At 42.7% G+C, this 18,251-nt stretch overlaps 1 protein-coding gene across 1 annotated transcript in view; it reads left to right on the top strand.

Annotated features, from left to right (window-relative positions):
• Nucleotides 1-5,023: 5,023 nt before the first annotated feature.
• Ppp2r2a (protein phosphatase 2 regulatory subunit Balpha) overlaps nt 5,024-18,251 on the top strand; it is a 59,740-nt gene continuing 46,512 nt past the window's right edge. Inside the window, exons 1-2 of the mRNA XM_038309922.2 lie at nt 5,024-5,346; nt 7,090-7,164. Coding sequence (XP_038165850.1) covers nt 5,340-5,346; nt 7,090-7,164 — 82 coding nt within the window. The 5' untranslated portion in view covers nt 5,024-5,339. The remainder of the gene's footprint in view (nt 5,347-7,089; nt 7,165-18,251) is intronic.

The raw sequence follows: 18,251 nt of genomic DNA on the forward strand, positions 1-18,251 counted from the left end.
CTATGTTTTGAATACCTTAGTATGGATTGCTGTTACAGTGCGGACTCCTCCCAGCTTTAGGAGAGCAGCTTCCAGGCCAAGTTTGTAACAAAGATGTGAAAAGTTGGTACTGTTTCCTGTCAAGACCTAGCAACTGTTTCAGGCCTTCGAAGCATTAGATGTGGCTTGGCCAGCATTCTGAGCTTTGTTAATTTGTGTGCCTGTGGAGGAGAAAGGGGGAAAAAAGGAGGACGGGAAGAAGGGAGGGAAGGAGGGAGGGACAATGACCCCGGGTAGACATTGGGTATCTTTCTCAATTGTCCTCTCTTTTTTGGGACCGGCTTTCCTCACTGAACCTAGACTCACCAGTACAGCTAGACAGGCTGGCCAGTAAGCTTCCTTTTGTTTCTCCCCGCCAGTGCTCAGTTATAGATATACGCAAGCTGCTGCCAGGCCTGGCTTTTGTAAAGGTAGATGCTGGGGATGTGGGCTCAGGTTCTCTCATGCCTGCTTGACAAACACTTTATTCACTGAGCCATCACACTGGTTCTGGTAATTTCTTCACTCCCCACCCCCTTGTCTTTCTTCTCATCCTTTCCTCCCTCCCTCCCTCTTTCCTCTTCTTTTTTTTTCCTTTTCCCCCTCACCCTCTCTTTAAATTTATTTTTCTAATAGACAGGATCTCATGAAGTCCATGTTGGCTTCTAACTCACTGTGTAGTCAAAGATGATTCTGAACTTCTGATCCTCCCACTTCCACCTACCAAGTATTAGGATTACAAGTATGCCCTGCTGTGTTTGGCTTTACAACAGATTAATGTCTTTATTTTCTATTGGTTTTTTATTTTTGAGATGGAGGTTTTCCCACGTTGCTTAGGCTGGTCTGGAGCTCAAGATTGTCCTAGTATCTGTCTGGGATGTCAGCTGCTAGCCTTACATTCACGGTCTTACTTGAACACTCTTTATGTAACCACCTAGAGGACAGAAGTCTCCAAAGGATACTACCTCTCTCTCTCTCTCTCTCTCTCTCTCTCTCTCTCTCTCTCTCTCTCTCTGATACTTTATTTATGTGTATTGTGTTTTGGTGTCTGATCTGCTGGAATGGGAGTTACAGACAGTTGTGAGTTGCCATGTGGGTTCCAGGTCTTCCGGAAGAGCAGCCAGTACTCTAAATCAAGCCATCTCTTCAGTTCCACCCTGACTTTTTTTTTAAAATGAGGAACAGTTTGTATTAATCCCAATCCAAATCTGTTTCATGAGGTAAAGTAATAACTCTTAAGTGATTCTCCTCTGGTCATATATGCTGGATAGTTTTATGTGAACTTGACACAAGCTAGGCATCACCGAGGAGGGACCTTCAATTGAGAAAAGGCCTTCATAAGAATTAGGGTGTAGGGGCTGGAGAGATGGCTCAGAGGTTAAGAGCACTGCCTGCTCTTCCAAAGGTCCTGAGTTCGGTTCCCAGCAACCACATGGTGGCTCACAACCATCTGTAATGGGGACTGGTGCCCTCGTCTGGGCTGCAGGCCCTCTTCTGGGCTGCAGGCATACAGACAGAATATTGTATACATAATAAATAGATATTTCAAAAAAAGAATTAGGTTGTAGGCAAGCCTGTAGGGCATTTTCTTAATTAGTGATTGATGGGGGAGTGTCCAGCCCATCGTGGGCAGTGCCACCCCTGAGCTGGTAGTTCTGGGTTCTATAAGAAAGCTGGCTGAGCCAGCCATATGGAGCAAGTCAGTAAGCACCCCTCCACGGCCTCTTTATTAGTTCCTGCCTCTTTTATTTATCTTGCCCTGCTTGAGTTCCTGTCCTGACTTCCCTTGGTCATGAACTGTGATGTGGGAAGTGTAAGCCAGATAAACCTTTGTCTCTCCAACTTGCTTTTTAGTCATCATGTTTTTTTTTTTTTTTTTTTGGTTACAGCAATTAAAACCCCAACTAAAACAAACTGGTGGCAGCATAGTGGGGGTATTGCTGGGACAGACCTGACCATGTGGGGAGAATTGTAGAAGGACTCTGGAGTTTTGGAAAAAGCCATTGTGTGTTGAGAGCCATGCAGAGCAGATGACGGGAGGCTGGCTTGTGACATTTCAGAGGAAAGCAAAGGCTCGACTGCCATTTTGTGAAGAATCTGTGGATCTGGTTTCTTTGGGAACCGAATTCTTCTGGGGCTGAAGAATCAGCTGTGCTTAGCAAGAACCGCTAAAGTGAAACCTTTGCTTTGTTGGGGTACTCGGGGCTTGTAACACCCGATTCTGAGTTCCCTCTTGGTACAGTTCGTGTGCCACTGTACCGTACGCGAGTCGGGCAAGGGCCTGGAGATTGAAAGAACACACAAGAGACCTGGGTCATTCGAAAGGAGATCAGCCAAATGCCGTTTATTCAACCTTGGGGAAATTCTTATATACCTCGCTGCTGCACAAGGACTTCCGCCCAGGCAGGTGGGAAATTGCCACACCCAAGATGGAGTAAACAATGCCCTACAGCTAATCACCAGGCAGGGCAGAGGGAGGACAGGAACAAACAGAATGTTTTAGCTGGCTGACCAGAAACTGTCCTCAAGTAACCCCAGGAGCTGGGGGAGACCCGGGCCCTACAGGGGCTTGTCAGCTGTAGCTGAGAAATTAGCCATGATTAAGAGACTGGAGTCTCTTAATAGGCCTGCATGATGGCACAGGCCTTTAATCTCAGCACTCCGGAGGCAGAGGCAGGTGAATACAAGGCCAGCCTGATCTACAGAGCGAGTTCCAGGACAGGCTCCAAAGCTATACAGAGAAACCCTGTCTCGAAAAACCAACGAAGCAAACCACCACCAACAAATAAATGTAGGTGAGATCACCAAGACGATTTATAATATGCCTCTTCCTTCCAGGGTTAGGAGTAAGAGTTGGCTCGGCAGATAAGAGCAATGACTGCTCTTGCAGAGGAACAGGACTCGGTTCCCAGCATCCACATAGCAGTTTACAACTGTCTGTAACTCCAGTTCAGGGAGTCTGACCCTCCCTTCTGACTTCTGAGGGCACCAGGCATGTACAAGGTGCACATGCATACATGAGGGAAAAACACTCAGACACATAAAATAATACCTTAAAAAATTAAAAAAAGATGAGTGAGTGAAAACTTTCACAATATAGTAAACCTCAAGGAGCTGACATTTAAGTGGTTTTTTCTTCCCAAGTCATAAAGACTTTATTTATTCATCCATTAATCCCATGAATTATGTGGCTGGTGATAGGGAGGTGAAGAACATACTTCCTAGCCTCAAAGTATTCAGTGTAATAACAGACACAGACTGAGATCATTTTAATGTGGTTTACAAAAACAGAAAAGCGCAGTATACTTAATGAGACTATTTGTATAAACTGACAACATGACCACTTCACAGTATGGTTAAGGGGAGGGTTTTATTGTAGATGAGAGAGAGAGAGAGAGAGAGAGAGAGAGAGAGAGAGAGAGAGAGAGAGAGAGAGAGAGAGAGCAGCCAGAAGCATCTGGAAGAACCCGGAGCAGAAGGAGAAAGAAGTAGACTGAACAAGGTCAGAGAGGGGAGAAGAACGGGATAGAGATTAGAGAAAGCCTGGTAAGACTAGCAGGGTTATGAGGAGAAGGAGTACCCTGAGCGCTAGAGGGACTGAGGGTAGGGGAGAGGTGAGAAGGGCTAGGTTGCCCTCTGAAATTGGGTAAGACTACTGGTGATACTAGCATGCGCCCTGCTATGCTGATAGGCACCACGGGTAGCCATATGTCTTTTCTGCCAGAGGTGAGGAAAATGACTTTTTTTGGTAGAGGGGAACTGACTTTATAAGTTCCTTAGGAATGCTGTTTGTTTGATTTTTTTTTTAATTGAACTGCCAGAAATCCTCCTATAGTCCAGGGTGAGCTCATTTCTGGACATTTGGACTGCCTTTTGGCGTTTGGGGAATTGGAGTTTCCTTTGGACCTGGCAGTCTCTCCCCTCACTCCGTCCTCCCCACTCAACCCCACCCCCCCACCACCACCTCCAGATGAGACAGGGTGTCTCTGTGTACTTTTGACTGTCCTGGAACTCGCTCCGCAGACCAGGCTGGCCTCGAACTCACAGAGATCCGCCTGCTTCTGCCTCCTGAGCGCTGTGAAAGGAGTGCACCACCACCACCCTGACAGTATCAAACAAGGGCATCCAACAGAGGTAATGGTGAGTAGGAAATGGGAGAAACTGTCAGAGAAGTCTGATTGGAAGAGGCTACATTTAAATAGATTTAGTTTAATTTTTGTTTGTTTGATGATTGTATGTGAGGCAGGGTCTCATATAGATAGCCTAGGCTAGCCTCAAATTCATTACACAGTTCAGCCATCTTGACATTTGGAGCCTCTTACATTCACCTCTCAAGCGCTGCTGAGATTGTAGGCATGTATCACCACAGTCAGCAGAACATAGCTTCTTAATCATTGATTTTACCACTTTTATCTAAACAAACCCGGGCTGCTTTTTTGCGCCATTCACAACACATTCAGCTTCCTGTCTGGAGCCATTCTTAATTGCTTGCAGCAGCCAAGAACTCTCATCCACGGGAAGGTAACCTAATTCACCCAGATGGAACCAGCCCAGTTGTGTCCTTCTGGGCTCTGTGAACTCTCACCTTGGCCAGGCAGCGAGTATGCATCACTGTCCCTTTATTTTGTGGGTGAGTCCCTGGGGTTCACCGACGGTGTCACTAGAGCATCAAAAGGGGTATTCTCCAGAGAGAGCTCCCCCCGTGGGTGAGAATAAGTGGAGAGATGAGACCATCCTCGAGTCCCGGCCCTGGTGCAAGGACTTGGGACAGAGTGAGGAGCAGACAGGCCAGGCCATGGCCCACGTGGGAACCGTGGGCCAAGTTGGCACAGCCCATCTCCAGAGCAACTAACCACCGCCCAGGCTCAGCGCAGGGCTCTCCGCAGGGTCTCAGCGGGCAGGGCGGGGCGGGAGCGCGGCAGGAAGGAGGCGTGGCCAACACAACGCGGCCCGTCCCAAAGGCGCCCCGCCCCCTGGAGTGACGTCACCGGCCTGCCAGCGGGCGCCATTTTGAAAGTGGAGTCGCTTGCCCCTGCCGCCGCGGCCGCCGTCGCTGCCGTAGCCGCCGCCGCCGCCGCTACTGCTGCCGCCAACACCGAGGGAGAAGGAGCACGAGAGGGGACGCCCCCGAGTGAAAGCCACCATCCTGCCGGCCTCTCCACCCGGACCGCTTCCCTTCCGCCCAGGTCCCCGTCCCCTCCCCCCTCAGGTGCCATCCGCCTCCATCCGCGCCCTCGATCCACCCATCCCCAGGTGAGGGGGCTGAGCCCCGGTCGCGGAGACCCCGAGGAGCCCGGCAGGGTCATCATTTGCAGCGCGACATGGCAGGTAAAGAAGAAACGGCCCTCGGCCGGCTGACAGGGTGCCGCTTCCTCTGTGCGCTCTCCGTCACCCCCTAGCGACCGTGGCGGCCGGGGCCTTGGCCTGGGGCGCTGGCCGAGTGCGGGGCGGGCGGGCGGGCCTGGCACTGGCCTGGGACGGTGGGGCTCGGGGGCTGGGCCCGGGGCCTGGCACCGCACGAAGCCGGGCACGGGTGTGGTGGGGGTGGGGGCCTGCGTGGGTGGGGCGGGTGCCGGCGTGCAGATGGATCCCCTCTGCACCCTGCTCCCTCCGCTCCTCCGCACACACCCGTTTCCCCGGTCCCCGTCTGCTGCGTGCCTTCCTGTAGAAACACATTCGGCGCTGATAAGAGCGCTTTGCAAGTTAAAATACAAAGGAGGCATACGGGTCCCCTCCCCCTACTCAGTCCCCCCCCCCCCCATTCTGGGTAGGTGAGGTTTTGAGGGTGTAAGCCTGAATTTCGTGGCGATTGTGCTCCCTTCCATGACTTCCTCGCCGCCACTCCCGGGTGCTAGGCCTTTAATAGAAGTTGGAAGGATTGGGGTGGGGTGGGGGCAAACAGGTAATTGAAAACTTTGCATTTTGCACGGGATCGCTTGTGCAGATGTCCTTTTCCCAGAAGGGTTGCTCTGAGTTAAAATAGTTGTGGAGTTCAGTGATATAAATAGCCAAAGAGAGAGGGATTTCATAAAAGCTTGCAGGGGAGAAAAAGCACGGAGACTACCCGGTTGGGAATAATTTTGCAAGGACTAGGTAAAGGAAAAGTGAGGGTTAATGGCCTTTGAGAGGCAGTTATCTTTGCATTTTTGTCTTGAGGTCCTTCAGCTAGTAGAGTAATTCTAGATTGAGATTCAGTTTTTTTTTTTCTAGAAATCCAGAAATACCCCCCCCCCCCCCCGCCCCACTTCATTTCCTCTTCAGTCATGGGCAGTCTCTGAGATTAAACCAATCTTGCCCGTCTTTTCAATACTTATTTAGATAATAGGATTTTTAAAGAAGTTAATGTTGGGCCGATTTACAGTTTGCCCTACAAACAAGTTGCCCTTTGACCTTGCCGAACAATGAAATGAAAATTGGAACTGTTTTGTAGGAGATGACAAATGGTCAAAGTTGGTCTTTCCGGGCCCTTTGGGTTGTCTGCTAGGTGAAGGGAGGCTGAAGCAGCATCCTCTGACCAGCTCTTCCTAAGCCTTCATTGCCACCCCTTTTCCTGTGCGTGCAGCCAGTGATTTGCTCCTAATGGATGTAAAGAAATGGGTGTTGTGTTTGCTTGTGTGTATGCTGCGCTGGTAGGGTTCGCATGAATCATTCTTCCTCTCAGGCAGTAATGTTCCCGAAGTTTTCTCTTCGTTCTATTTTTCATGGTAGCTTAGCCTTATAACTCTTCTGTAGGCCTTTTGTACATTTAAAGGAAATCTAACTTTTGGTATTTAGTTTTTTCTGGTGGGTCTTACTTAAAAGGCTCTGTGACTGTCTTAAAGGGGCAGAGAAAGTGAGGTTTTGAATATCTGTACGATGATAATGTTTGATAGACTGTCTTTGAATATTTCATACCTGCCATGTTGTTTTTAATGGTCTACCGACTATTGGAGCCTAATTTGGTTCCAAGTCCATGGGTTTCTTGGTGGCTGTGTATGTGGGGAGTGTCATGCTAGTTTCAGATGCCATCTCTGTGCTTATGAAAGTAAACAGAACAGAAGTCCGCTTTAATTGCTGTGTTTTCTTTTTCAGGAGCTGGAGGAGGGAATGACATTCAGTGGTGTTTTTCTCAGGTGAAAGGAGCCGTAGATGATGATGTAGCAGAAGGTAAGAAAGTTTAACAACGACAGCTGAGTACTGACTTGGGCATTCTGGGTACTGAAGGAACGCGAACTAAACTGAGCTTGTTACACTGGAAGAATGTTTTCTGTTTGTTGTCCAAGAGGTGGAACAACACTTTTAAAAATCACCTTTTTGGAAAAGTCTTTATATCTTTTTATGTCGTTTTATTTTTTTCATTGAGCTAATGAAGTAAACGGTGTGCAGTAAGTGCTCTGAGGTTCGTGTAATTAAGGTTTCCCTGCTACATAAATTGTACGTGCAAATAACTGGACTTTCATGTTTGTGTTGTGTCTCTAGATAATTAAGTAGAAATAGATGCCAACAACACTTAGCTCAGAAATATTCCGACAGCATCCTTTATTCTATGGGGAGACTGAGGCTCTTTTGAACTTAAATACTTTGGTGTTGTAGTATTGGTTACATGTTTGCGGAGAAAATGCTGGCTCAAATTATTCACTTTATTATCTTGCAGGGATTGTATGTGTGGTAAAATAGATAAGATAGAATAGTAAATCACTTTTCTAGGGGACTTTTTGAGATGGAAGGTTACTAATTTATTTCAGAACTTCTCTGAAGTTTCGGAGTGTGAAGGTCTTGCTCTCGTTTTGAGATGATCTTTTGTGGTAGAGACGGATAATCTGCAAAAGAATGGTTGCATTATTTCTTCAGAAATATTTATGAAGTTTGTAGGATTGGAGTGTGTGTGTGTGAGAGAGAGAGAGACAGAGACAGAGAGACAGACAGTGTGACAGTATCCCTGATTGCCCTTGAACTCAAAGATTTCTGTTTGCCCAGTTGTGGAATTTTTCTAAACAGAAGTCAGAAAAGTTAAAGCCTGGACTTCTAGTTTTAGAAGGTTGTCTGTGAAAATGTATGACCGTTTTTCTAGATTGTACCTTTCTCTGGTGAGGTAGTTCCTCTCTGCTATCCACGGAGTGCTTTTGTGGGGATTTTTTTTTTTTTTTTAGGTGGTGGTAGGGCTGTTAAACTGTAGACTAACCAGATGTTTGTGTGGTGACATTTGTCACTGGTGTGTGCTCAGTGCTGTGAGTCCTATAGAAAGTCAGTGGCGTACTTACCATATTTTCCGGAGTCTCCCACCTTGTTTTGTTTCTTTTTTTTTTTTTTTTTTTTTTTTTTTGGTGGTTCCTCATTCTTTTATCACATGAGAAACCAGAAACTTGGAAAAATTAAAGAATTTGAAAGAGTGACTCAGTGATGGTCACAACAATCAGTGTGTGCTGGTTTTCTTTTGAACTCATTTAAAGAAATAAATCCTGTGTTCGAGTCGAGTATTACTGATTTTGTAACTCCATTACCTGTTGAGGAGTAGGCACTCAGATATTGGATCTTCAATTCTGTGTTGTGTAATACCACATTATGAAAGTGCTTCGTACTTGGAAAACAGTCCTTGGTTGCATTGTTTATTCTCCTTATCAAAGGTCTCTTGAATATTGAGAGCTGGGGTGTGTGCTGTCTACCCTTAAGAACAGTTTGCTTGTTAATCATGGGGCAGAAGACCTCACTTAATCAGCAGAAATTGATTTTCTAAGTTGAACTTCAGTCACCTAACTGAAACAAGTGATAGTTTGTGATCGTACACACAAAATATATATGACAGATAAGCCTTAATTCTTGTTTGTTAGTACTTAATAGCTTCACTTTACTCTTGATTCATTAAGTAGCTTTCTAAGTTACATACTGTAATGACAACACTTTCTTAATATCTTAAAATGTCAAGACTTGGAGTGTGTGCTTTGGGAAGAACAGGACTTGTTCTAGTACCATGTCTTAACAAGTACATAAATAGCATTGTTTCAAGTTATTTTGCTTTGATTTGCAGATTCTTGGAAACTGTAGTTTGTATATATTTGTCTACTATGCTTATCAAAAGGAAGTTTTGCTTTTCTAGCATAAAATATGATTATTATACAGGGCCCAAAGATAAAGATTATAATCTTTAAATGACTGCCTCTAGCTCCACCTTTAGATAGCCTTCTTTCTGCTAACAGTACCTTCTAATGTCTTAGCTGTTAGTGGTTTATGATGAGTGATTGTCCCCTGGCAGCCAGGCATCTGCCAGGACATGCTCATTTACCTGTAATGCTTTCATCGTCTATACCTGCCTTCACCTTTGTCCAGTTTTGATCCACTCTGGGTGGATTGTAGTTTGGTTTTTTTGAGACAAGGTTTCTCCATAGTCCTGGTTGTCCTTGAACTATCTCCATAGACCAGGCTGTCTTTGTACACAGATCCACTTTTTCCTCCCCAGTGCTGGGATTAAAGGTGTGGCTATTATGCCCAGCTGTCATAACTCTTAAATAAGTCTCATTTTCTTCATGTGTTTTACTTCTAAGTTAATTTGAAACATAATCCTTTTTGTCATTTTTCTCAGAAATCTTTAGTGGATCGTTGAATCCATTGGATTAGAAACTAAATTTCGGCTGGTAAAATGTGACATTTCTTCAGTATGGTTTCTCTTAAGCTAAGGACGCCACCAAACTGATACTGTATAAGCAAACCCTATGCTCTGTACTTGTGATTGTTTTTGCTGTTCTGGGGTTTGAACCAGAGCCTTGTGCATGTTAGGCAATTGCTGTACCACTCAGGTACATCCCCAGCTTGCTGATCCCATACTGATGTGTCTGACATCCTCCTACAATTGTTCTCTTATCAAAATCCTGCTCATCCTCAGTCACACCTATAACCTTTTAATTACCTCTTGTGGAAATCACTTTTAAAATCTCTTTTACAGCACTTTGTTAAGTAAATACTATATTCAGTGCCTTGAACCTCTACTGTTACACTGTAAGCCTAGATCTGACTGATCTTTGCTTCTCTACAAATGTCCTACCTAAGTAAACTTCTCTGCTTAGAACGATGCCTGGCACACAGTAGTGATTGACTATCTTGAATAAAAGTCAGTGTCACTTTTGCTAGTTTTCTGTTAGTTTTTCTTTTTTAAAAAATTTATTTATTATGTATATAGTGTTGTGGGCACCAGATCTCATTATAGATGAGTGTGAGCCATCATGTGGTTGCTGGGAAATGAACTGAGGACCTCTGGAACAGCAGTCAGTTCTCTTAACTTCTGAGCCTCCTCTCCAGCCCTGTTTGTTTTTCGAAACAGGGTTTCTCTGTATAGCTTTGGTGCCTGTCCTGGAACTTGCTCTGTAGCCCAGGCTGGCCTCAAACTCACAGAACTGCCTGTCTCTGCCTTCAAGTGCTGGGATTAAAGGTGTGCCCCACCACTGCCTGGCTACTTTTGCTAGGTTTTTGAGTGGAAAAGAAGAGGTGTAGAATATAGGATAGTTGGGGGTAAACATTTTATTTACTTGGCAACCTTTCTGTTTCTGGTTTGCAGCTTTGTAATACAGAGAAGTCAGGAGTCTGTTGCTCTGGATGAGGGCCCTTCTGAGTTCCTGTATTTAGACATTAAGAAGACAAGGACTGGATGAAGTGTTTTCTGCTGTTTTCTTTCTGCTCTTGTTAGTTTCCAACAATGTCTGAAAAGAGGTAGCCCCTTATTATTACTACTGATAAGTCTTAAGATGTTGACTCGATAGGGACCTTAATTAATAAGTTGTAACTGGACTGCTCAAGACCCAGGAATTTTAGTACAGAGCAGACATTGACACTCATCCACAGGCTCTTGCTATCTTTGGCCCACTTAGGTCTTCAAGGCAGGACACCCATGCTACAATACTATTCTGTCTACATTGGTCTACAGGCATGCAGCATATGTGTTTTACCTTTGGAATAACTCCTTACTTGAGAGGCAGTTGAGGCACTTAACTCTGTGGTTCTGTTTTTCTTGTGCTGTGGATTTCTGGTAGTCCTTAAGGTCACTATAACACTACTGTACTTTATTTAAGTCTTTGATTTTCCTTGACCTGTAACACCACTGTGGTGTTGGGCAAATCAGTTCACCTGTGCTTCTTCCTCCATTATAAAAGACTTACTGTAAACCCTGCCTTAGTGCTATTTTGATATGTAAATGAGCTTATACCTATAAAACAGAACACTATCTTGGCTTATAAGAATAGGCAGTCTTGTTTTTGAGACGTGATCTCACACGCAGGTCTGGCTGACCTGGAACTTGCTTGCTGGCCTTGAACTTACAGAGATCCACCTCCACCTACTGGCCTCTTTTTTTGTTTTGAGACTGGGGTCTCTTGTGACTTTAAATTCTTACACGGTGTAGTCTATGCAGGAGTGGGACTCAAGATCTTCCTGCCTCAGTGCTGGTATTGCTGGTATTACAGGTGTTCATGAACGTGCCCTTCTTGAGAGCCTTGTAAAGATTTATTGTTACTTCAGTGCTTGGACAAGTAAGGCATAATTAGAGTGTGAGGAAACTGGGGGATTGTCTTACTGTTTGATTATGTGTGTGGCTGTTTTGCCTGCACATACGTCTTTGTACTGTGTGTGTGCTTTTAGTCAATGAAGGCCAGACACTCTAGACTTGTAGTCGTAGACAGTCGTGAGTTGCTATATGGGTGCTGGTAATTGTACTGGGGTTCTCTGGAAGAGTAGCTAGTGTTCGTATCTCCTGAGCCACCTCTATAGCTCATAGAGTACGTATAGTCTTTAAAATAGCTACTAAAGCTTTGCTGGCCAAAGTGAAGGCATGGTGAATATTATATGTGGAACCTCATCTTCAGCTGTGGATGGTCTTAAACTTCTGATCCTCTTGCTTTCACCTTTAATGCTGGGACTATAGGCCAATGCCACCATGCTTAGGCTTTTTAAAAAGTCTTTAGTGTAATGAGTTTATGACATCTTCAGTGTATGTAACATTGTACTTTGTTTTTATTTGCTCCTCTCACTGTACACATTCTTTGAGTGCACTAGCAAAGTCTAAACAAACAAAGGACGAACTGTAGATTAGAGAAAAATATGAAGCTGGTAAGATAGCAAAAGGAAGGTACTAATTGGCATAAAAGCAGCCCTCTAAGCAGATGGGAGGAAGTTCTTAAGAGGTCAGGGTGCCTCAAGCATCTTGACCTGGATGGTAGGTATATAGATAGATGTTTGTCATTTTTTTTTTAATGTGGACATTTTTGTTTTGATTTTTAAAACTTAAAACATAGTGTTTTGGGGAAGGTGGCATGTACATACAGGTTTCTTTGTTTATTTTTGGAACCAGTGCCCTGTTAATGGCTTTAGGATGAAATGTGGTAATACCAGCCTCTCCCTGGTCTGTGATCCTGAAGTCAAGTGTTACTCTTCTTGCTAACACTTCTATGTTCCTTGTTCTTATTTGCATTTGGGGAAGAGTAAAATAATAGGTATGTATAGTAAAATGATAGATCTGTATTAATTTTGCATGCTTCCAACTCAGTTCTCTCCACCAGACGAAGACTAAGCTGTTTACATTATCGTCAGCCTCGTCTCTTTGCCCTTAGTGCTATGATAGTGCCATGATGTTAGCACATCTGGCTCGTTTGGACATCTGCTTGCATTGTTAGCAGCTTGTTCATGTTTACTGTTGAACCAGTGTTTGGAGGTGAGGGGGGCCTCTATGCTATCACTTGCTTTATTTTCCCTAATTATTGACTGCCCATTTTTGTGTATCTGTCTGCATCTTTTTGCATCTTAAAATGTGATTACAGAGCTTCTGAGCTCTATAGAAAGTGTATGGAGTAGTATGATGAGCTTGTACCACCCATGGTGTCAACAGAGGGCCACAGTGTCCCATTTTTATACTCCCACCACTATATCTTTTCCCATCTATTGCTTTTAAAGTATGAATTCTACAGAAAAGAAAAAAATGAGGCAATAGGGATTCCCCTCCTTCCATTCATTCTATGAGACAAGATCTTATTTAGCTCAGGCTGGCCTCAAATGCCCTCTGTAGCACTCCTGAACTCAAAATCCCAAACTCCCTGTGCATCAGAGACTCCCTTAGAACTTGTGATCCTCTGGCTTCAGCCTCACAAGTAGGAGCCTCACAAGTACTATACCTTACTTATTTAATTATTTTTTAAAGATAAGTTTTCACTTTGCTTAAGTGTATTTTTCTGGTTTGCATATTTGACAGTCTTAAGTTTTGTTTCATAGGAAATTATTTTAGGATAGTATTTTGTTACTAACATCTAATTTTATGAAACCTGAATCAAGAGTATTGCATCTTTTTAGTTCTTTGCTTCCTGTTTTGGTAGGGTTTAGACTTGTGGACTGGTTCTTGGAAAATATTTCTAAAATGGTAGTCTAAATATATTGCAAAAAGGACATAAAAAATCTTTTGAAAAATAACCAAAATCTTTAGAGTATACCAAAACATTTTAAAAATATATTCTATATGGTTAATGGTAGAATATAAACCAAATTTAATATAGTCTCTGTTCCTTAGAGTAGTGTATGTGTTTAGGTTTAGGCTTGAAGGTAAATTAGATAAAAAATGGTAGAAGCCTGTTTTGCAGGTTTCAAAGCATTGATTGACATATGGGCCATATTCTAAAACCAGATGACCAATAATAAAATGGTTTTATTTGGCATTCTTCTTTGATATGAGATACCTTTCGGCACTAACTTTGCTACTGACTGGATGTAGTCACATTCATGGGAAGTGCTGTCACTGTCACGCAGTGCAGATTTGCCCAGTAATAGCATCAGTGGTGTCTGGTATCAGACAATTTCTTTGTTGTGTTTTAAGATGATATGTTGTTTTCTTTTATACATTTAGTGATAAAAACCTGTAAGAAGTAGTGACTATTAAGTGAGTTAACTGGCATTTGTCTCAAGCTTTGAAAATAAAACATTTAATACTTTGGAAATTAAACATTATTTAATACTCTAATAGTAATTTTGTAATCAATTTAAAATCACTCAAGTCCTTGAAAATAGTGGAATAATTAGAATCGTGAGAGATGAAAAATTGCTTGAATGAGTAGACAAATTTCCTTATTTTCCAGTGTGTGCTTGTCTAGTTCATTTTCAGGTTTAGTTACAAGAAGATGACTGTTGAAAGTTAGCTCTTTAATGGGAAAATTAAAATATTGAAGATATTTGGCTAATATCCTCAGTTTTGATGTTTCCTATGTCTTACCTGAGGTGAAGACAGAGATTATAATTGAGTCATTAAGGAGTCCCAAGTTGCTTCCTTAATAGAAGGAAAGAAATAAAAACCTGGACATAGATTAGAGTTTTCTATGCCAAATGTGCAGAAGAGTTAGCCTGGCTGTTAAGTAATAACAGCTGCTAGCATTATTGAGCATTTATATAATACATACTTTCATGTGGTATACTTTGTTTCATTTTATTTTTTATTTTTAAAATTACATTTATGTGGGCTGGAGAAATGGCTCAGCAGTTAAGAGCACCTGACTTTTTCCAGAGGACCCGGGTTCAATTCCCTGGCACCCACATAGCAGCCTACAACTCTCTGTAACTCCAGTTCCAGGGGAACTGACATCCATGTCAAAACACCAATAAACATAAAGTAAAAATAAATAAATTTTAAGAAATTACATTTATGTATATATTGTGTGATGACCCACATGGTGGAGATCAGAGAACTTTGAGTCAGTGTCCTTCTTTGTCTGTCCCCGGGGATTGAACACACATTATCAGTCAGAAGAGTCTTAACCGCTAAGCCGTCTCACTAGTCTGTCTACATTCTTTGTATGTAGGGATACTGTCTTACTGTGCTTCCCAGGCTGACCTAGAACTCAGAACAGCCTGCCTCCTGCCTCAACCTCCCAAAGAGCCACTACTCCTGGATCATTACTTTGTGTGTGTTTGTTCATTAATCTTCTCAAACCCCTGTGAAGTAAGCAGACCTTGTTGAGAAGGTTAATGTATTAGCTGTAATCTTGTGCAAGTAAAACTACTAAGATGCTTATCTTGCCTTCATTTTCCTAATGTAATTTTATTTCAAATGCTGATCTCCAACCTGAGCTCTGGCTCTACCTGTAATCATAGCATCCAAGAGGCTGAGGCAAGAGGACCATGAGTTTGATGCCAGTGTGGGATGCAGAGTAAGATCCTATTTCAAAAAAAGATAAGTTGTTCTTGTTTTAATTCAAAGTATTTCACATTTGTTTGAGATATATATTTTGGTCAAGAAAGAGGTAGAGTTTGAAGTCCATCAAATACTGGGATTATAGGCCACCATGACCACAACTGGTCTTTTTGCTTTATGTTTACAATATGGTTTAATTTAGGAGAAGATGGTGCCAGTAATGGAACCTAGAATCGAGGACCTTGCATGTACTAGGCAAGCATTCTACTGCTGACCCACTAGCCCTGATTTTTGTTTTGATATTATTTCAGTTTGGAGATTTTACTGAGTTTTCAGAAAATGCCATTTTGAAGCTGAGATATGAACTATAGATGGGTTAGAATGCTTTATAAAGGTTTTAATGTCTGTAAGTTTGTATTGTGTTTTTCGAGACAGGGTTTCTCTGTAGCTTTGGAATCTGTCCTGGAACTAGCTCTTATAGAACAGGTTGGCCTCAAACTCAGAGATCCACCTGCCTCTGCCTCCCGAGTGCTGGGATTAAAGGTGTGCACCACCACCGCCTGGCTCGTTTTTGTTAGTTTGTTTTGTTTTTTTGAGTAAAGTAATCTCTTTCTTAAGAGATTGATTAATACATTTGAGATGCTCGGCTTGTTTTTGTTTTTTAAGAAAGAACTTTTGTAAGGCTCTTTACTGAGCTAGCTGCTCTCTTCATTTCATTTCAAGAACTGACAGATGAGACCAGGTGTGTTCGTACATACTTTATTTCCAAAACTCAGGAGTGTTAGTACATACTTTATTATGTGTTAGTACATACTAGGTGTGTTAGTACATACTTTATTCCCAAAACTCATTTGGATCTCTGAGTTTGAAGCTTGCCTGGTCTACATAGTGAGTTTTATACCGGTCAGGACTACATAGTAAGATCTGGTTTCGTAAATAAGAGCTGATTAATGGTGCAGGTTGGTAATTCTAGACTTGTGTGCTATTAGTGGACTCAACAGTTCTGGGTTTTCAAAGGTCTTTTAGATAAAATCAGTAGCACTAATGAATGTAGATCTTGTGCTGTGTAATAACTGTGTCGACATTTTGGGAAATCAATGCCTGAATGAAGTGGTGCTGTACAGATGACCATGGCATGAGATGTTAAGAAACTGTTGGAGCAAGTGTAAGCAAGAACTTTGAAACTGCTCTCTGTACAGGTTGCAGAGCTTTAAGAAACTACGGGCTGTCAAGTTTGACTGCTTCAAAACTAGTAAATATTCTCCTCTTAGCCTCAATGCTGATTTGTCATGTCTTGTTAAGAGAATCTTGTTAGGGCAGGCATTGGAGAGATTTGCAGCAGTATATATCACCCCTAAAATTAGTCTCCCTCCCTCCTTTTTTTCTTTTTGAGACTGGTCATGAACTCTTGACCCTCTTGATTCATACTACCAAATATTGGTATTACAGGTGTGTTCCACCATACCTTGTTTATGACATGCTGGGTATCAAACCCAGGGCTTCATATTTGCTAGGCAGGCACTCTGCCAACTGAGCTACGTCCTCAGCCCTATAGAGTCTCCATAACATTTTTGTTACTGTGTAGAGCTTATTACCATGAAAAAAAAAATACTTTAAAATGTGAAGCTTTTTTGGTTGCAGATACTAAAGGAAACTGCTGCCCATAAAATTTGCCCAGCTTTTGCTTAGTCTCTTAAGGTAGAGTGTGTATAGTGTATGAGTATACGCAGGAACCTGTGCCTGTGTGCATAGAGACCTGAGCTTGATAGCTTGATGATGTTTTTTTTTTTTTGTTGTTGTTGTATTTGTTTGTTTGTTTTTCCTTTTTTTTTGGCTCAGTCACTCTCCACCTTATTTTTATCATTTATTTACTTACTTAGATACAGGTCTCACAATGCTTTATTCTGCTCAGGTTGGCCTGCAAAACAAGAGGCCTTCCTGCTTCTCATTGCCATCCAAGAGAAGGGCTTAAAGGTATTCAGAATCACTCCACTTTACTCTTACGGTCTCTCATGGAATTTGGACATTATACATTTAAAACTGTCATGGTGCTAGGCTTAAACTCAGTACAAGTGCCCAGCAAGCATTAAGACCTCAGATTCAGTCTCCAGTACTAAATCAGGTTGGCCTTCAATTCACGATCCTCCTGTTTTTATACCTCTAAATTCTGGGATTATAGGCATGGACTAACATGTCTAAATCATCATGATATCATCTTCATTTCTGTATCATTAAACATCCTAAATATTTATAAATGTTTTGCCTGCACAGCAAGCATATATGCGTTGGTGTCTGTGGAGGTCAGAAGAGGTTGTCAGATGCCCTGAAATTGGAGTCCAGACAGTTGTGAGCTGCTTTGTGGGTGCTTGCAACCTCTGCAGGAAGAGTTACGTTCTGTTAATGGTTGAACCATCATTTCAGCCTTTTTCGTTTTTCAAGACAGGGTTTCTCTGTAGCTTTGGAGCTTTTTCTGGAACTAGCTGTTGTAGACCAGGTTGGCCTTGAACTCACAGAGATCCGCCTGCCTCCACCTCCCGAGTGCTGGGGTTAAAAGTGTACGCCACCACGGCCTGGCTTTGGTCAGTTTCTAAAGCATTGTTAAAAATGCTGAAATGTATATACTTCTTGGGTAGCTGAGCATAAAGCTACATTAAATTCACACCACATAGTAATTTGTTAATACTAATAATTCTTTTTCCTCCTGAGTGAGGCTAGAGAGATAGATGGCTCTGGAGTTAAGAGCAATTGTTCTTGAACTAGGGTTCAGTTCTCAGTACCCACAAGGTGGCTCACGACCATCTATAACTCAAATTTCAGTAGATCCAACGCTTTTGTTTGCCCTCCTTGTGCAGTAGCACACATGTGGTACACATGGACAAAACACTCAAATGTAAAAGAAAATAAATCTTTTAAAAAACCCTTTTTCTTTGAGATTTATTTTTTGAGGCAGTGTCTTGAAGTAGAGGCAGAGGGAGGAAGATCTCTTCAGTTTTGAGGTCAACTTTCATAATGAGACCCTGACCCCAAAACATGAAACAGAAGGAAAACAATCTCTCCTTTCTTTCTTCTTATATTATTTTGAGCACAGGTTTGTGGACTCAGGATC

Source organism: Arvicola amphibius, chromosome 13 (genome assembly GCF_903992535.2).
Source record: "Arvicola amphibius chromosome 13, mArvAmp1.2, whole genome shotgun sequence".
In the NCBI taxonomy this organism is placed as follows: domain Eukaryota; kingdom Metazoa; phylum Chordata; class Mammalia; order Rodentia; family Cricetidae; genus Arvicola; species Arvicola amphibius.